Source organism: Sinocyclocheilus rhinocerous, unplaced genomic scaffold, assembly GCF_001515625.1.
Source record: "Sinocyclocheilus rhinocerous isolate Xijiao unplaced genomic scaffold, SAMN03320098_v1.1 scaffold1437, whole genome shotgun sequence".
NCBI lineage: Eukaryota > Metazoa > Chordata > Actinopteri > Cypriniformes > Cyprinidae > Sinocyclocheilus > Sinocyclocheilus rhinocerous.
In genome coordinates, this window is record NW_015647019.1 from 297,736 (window position 1) to 301,919 (window position 4,184).

General features: G+C 33.7%; 1 protein-coding gene across 1 annotated transcript; it reads left to right on the plus strand.

Moving 5' to 3' along the window:
• Positions 1–284: 284 nt before the first annotated feature.
• On the plus strand, positions 285–2,801 carry LOC107708274 (C-C motif chemokine 20-like). Its single transcript, XM_016512461.1, has 4 exons — positions 285–396; positions 538–655; positions 2,320–2,397; positions 2,567–2,801. The coding sequence occupies exons 1-4, from the start codon at positions 315–317 to the stop codon at positions 2,658–2,660; spliced, it is 372 nt and encodes a 123-aa protein (XP_016367947.1). The 5' UTR covers positions 285–314; the 3' UTR covers positions 2,661–2,801.
• The last annotated feature ends 1,383 nt before the right edge of the window (positions 2,802–4,184 follow it).

A 4,184-nucleotide genomic window follows, 5' to 3' on the forward strand; every position in this document is an offset into this window, starting at 1 on the left:
CAACAATACCAGTTATACTTGAGGGAAGATGTACACAAAAATGTATACAAATACTATGTCATGGGATGTGCATAATTGCTCGAGATACTAAGAAACAGTCTTAGATCAATCTGCACCACATCTGTGGTTGGGACTTGCTATGTAAGCATTGTAATATCGGCAATATTGGTTTTCCTGTCCTCTTTTTCCATGGTTGCTGTCCCCATTTTAGAGCCTGTATCTGATTTGTGATTCTACAATACATGTGCAACTGATCTTATCGCTCACTATATAAGGCCCTGCACTGCTATAGCAAACATCTCTGACTGACTGAAATGCGCTGCATAATGTCTCTGTTCACCATCACTCTCATCAGCAGCGTTCTTCTGAGCCTGTTTCCTCACACTCCAGTAGCATGTAAGTTTCTTGTGGAGATCTTACTGCTTTTTGCATTGTTTTGGTCATGCTGTGAATTTAGCTGACATTTTCGATGTTGTTTTAATGGGCACTGTGGGTCTATGACTATGATTGTAAGAAAAATGTTGTGTGTGATATCAGATGGGCCGCTGAACTATGCCTGTTGTGTGAAATACACTCACAATCCTCTGCCCTTTGGTGTGATCAAGGGCTTCATGGAGCAGAAGTCCACCGAGGTGTGTCGCATAGACGCCATCATGTGAGTCACTGTAACCTGACCGCAGGAATGAGTCAGGGTTCACACATTTACCCACACAATGTGGTTGCACAAAAATAGACACATTTAACCATACATTTAAATATGAGGGCGCGCAGCTGATACAAAAATCCCACAGCATTAACACAAGACATACAGTGGGGTACAAAAGTCTGATACTACATTGAAAAATATGTGCCTTCATCTAATTAATTACCATTAGTTAGTTAATTAGATGAAGTGTTAATTACACTTCATCTAATTAAAACATTAGTCACATTTAAATCCAGACTCAAAACTCATCTGTTTAGCTGTGCATTTACTGAATGAGCACTGTGCTACGTCCAAACTGACTGCACTGTATTTTATGTATAATCATTTTCTATTCTTAACTGTTTTAATTCATTTTAAATCAATTTTTAAATCATTTTTAAAAGTTTTTAAATTTTTATTTGTTGTGATTGTTTTTTTTAATGATTATTTTACTTCCTTTTATGTAAAGCACTTTGAATTACCATTGTGTATGAAATATGCTATATAAATAAACTTGCCTTGCCTTGCCTTGCCTAATAATAATAATAATGATAATAATAATAATAATAATAATAAAAAAAACTATTATAATTTTAAAAATGAAAAGTATACTATTAGCTATAATGTAAAATGAGGAGGAAATTATTATTACTAGGTCACACATTTTATACAAATGAATTTGTACAAATATTCAGATGTTCTTGCTGCTGTTGAAACAAACAATGCTCTTTGAATCATTTTCAAATCATGCTGGAGAACATGATCATCAAGTTTTTCATGTGAAGTTCGTGTGGTTCAGGTATACTGCCATTGAAGCAACTAGGGAAAAAACAATACGGAAACAAAAATGGAAAAACTTTTAACGCAAATTGTTATGTTTAGAATATAATTTGCAATGAAAAATAAACAAATAATTAAAACCATTAAATAAACATTACATAAATATATAATACACTACTGCTGAAATGGTCCGGGTCGTTAGGTCTCCTATGCTTACCAAGGCTGAACTTAATTGAAAAAAAAAAAAAAAACCTATAAACAGCAATATTGTGAAATATCATTACAATTTAAAATACAGGTTTTCTATTTAAATATATTTTTAAATATAATTTATTCCTGTCATGGCAAAGTTGAATTTTCATCAAACATTATTCCAGTTTTCAGTGTCACATGATTATTCAGATACTTCTATTATTATCAATCTTTTGTGTAATATTTTTGAAACATTTTTTTCAGGATTCTTTGATGAACAGACAGTTCAAAAAAGGAGCATTTCTGTTTTATTTTATTGTTTAATTTTGATTAATTTCTTCTTCTTTTAAAATATTACTTACCCCATACTTTTGAACGGCAGTGTGTATAATATAATCAGACAGCAACATAGTGTTGGCCCAGATCCGGCCCACATCTGGCCCATGTGAAATCCATGCGGGCCAGATGTGGGCCGGATCTGGGCCGAAACTGTCTGCTGTCTGGGGTATTATTAAAATGAATTTAAAATCAGACTTTTGGTCCCGACTATATTAATACCAATGAAGAGACAGCTGCATGTGACCTCCAATAATAATCACAATAAGCAGTCTTCAGAAGAAAGTTTGCCATCATTGCTTTCTAAAATGATCTTTCTCTTCAAGCTTTCTCACCAAGAACAACAAGAAGGTATGTGCGAGCACTAAGGATCAGTGGGTGAGAGCAGCGCTTGCACGTCTGAGGTAAGTGTATGACATTTAAAACAAGTCACCTCAAATTTGTGGCAAACATTCAAGCTAACATTCGCTATCACTGAGTGGTAAATAATGTGACAAACTGGAATACTTATTGATTTCTTTTTTTTATGATGGCCAAAATAACAAATGACTTAGATTTATATTTTCTTTGTAGGTCCAAAATAGAGAAACTGACAGAACAGGGAAATCAGCGTCTCTCCACTGCTGGACTGAAACGCACGATTCACACAACCACCAAAAGTCCATGAAGCTTTTGCAAATAACGTGACTTTAAACGTTTTTAACATATGAAGGCAGATTCTATTAATTACTGATGATTATCCTCATACATCATGTTTTAAATTCTATTCTGACTATATATCCTTAACAATAAAAAAAACTGTTTATACATAACTATATTTTTCTACTTTTATGTATCACATACAATTATAATTCCGTCTGAGATGCTTTACAGATTTGTCTTAAACAGCAATAATGACAAAAATTAAAACATTAAAAGTGAAATAGAAAGTAATTTTCTTTGCATGCTAGTTACTGTAAAAGAAAATCCCAGTTGGGAGAGAATAGTAAACAATATTATACAGATAGTTTAAGTAATTTCTTTACAAAATGATCCCTCTGTACATTAGAACAAACCATAGCATATCTGTGAAAAGGTGTAAGCTTCTGATAAATCTGAGACTAAATTCATAATCTCATCTCTGTCCTTCTCAATCCCGGGAGGCCTGGGTACAGGTGTCCCAATGTTAATATTGTTCATCAGCTAAAAGAAAGAGACAGTGAGTGAAAAAGATATGAGACAAACATCTAGCAAACAACAGCTATATTCTCCTAACTTCTGATTTGCACTTAGTAAGTTATAATGAGACAAACTGACTTGGATGTTAAAGGATTCAGCAAAAATTAAAAATTAAAAAGATGTCCTCAAAGGTATTGTGTCAATTATAACCTGAAGATACTCCTCAAAGTTGACGGCGTTGTACTGACGAGTGTCTACTGTCAAACATCGCTCTGCGCTGCTCAGGAGAAGTGTCATCCTGAAAGACGTCAAGCATCTCATTGCTGTCCCAGAGTTCATGATGGGATGGTAAAGAAAAAAAATAAAAGGAGAGTGAATACGATTATCAATATTTACTGTTCATTTAATCTGGTCTATTAGTGATTTGTGGGGAATTACATCTTGTGATATTAGAGAGTGCTGCGACCTAGAGCTGAAATCACAGATTTTTTTTGATAGATACATGTCTAGGTTGACCTTTAAAAAATGCATTGGTGGGAATCTATCACTTACAAGGTAACGTAGTGAAGAAGATAGCCTTGATCTCTGACAAAAACCTCAAACTGATATCTAAGGTTCAAGATGTCTTTAGATGTCCACTGGGGGTATTTCTCCTTCAGCTTTTCAGCCACTCCACTTAATTTAACTAAAGTCAACTAAATTTATCATTTTAAATCAAGCAAAAACACTTAGCCTACTTTTTAACTTGAAACAACACATTATTAGGCTACTTATTCTAAAGTTAAATTTCAAGTTGTGATAACCAATAACAGCAATAATTTTTAACAGCGAGACAAATTACTAAATGTTTCTTATGTTTCTGAAATTCTGAAACTCATACCCTAAAACATGGCCATTTCCTTTTTTGGAGCGCATATTCTGCCGATGCATGCGGTTTCACAGAACTTCACATTAATTGCATGACAATCCGCATAAACATTGTCTTTATCAGCTGTAATACACAGATGAATATCAAATGTCACATCTTAAACAA

Coding starts and splice junctions, on each gene's coding strand:
- LOC107708274 (XM_016512461.1), top strand. CDS start 315: ATGCGCTGCATAATGTCTCTGTTCACCATCACTCTCATCAGCAGCGTT. Junction 656..2,319: donor TGTCGCATAGACGCCATCAT/GTGAGTCACTGT, acceptor TTTCTCTTCAAG/CTTTCTCACCAAGAACAACA. Junction 2,398..2,566: donor GCAGCGCTTGCACGTCTGAG/GTAAGTGTATGA, acceptor TTTTCTTTGTAG/GTCCAAAATAGAGAAACTGA.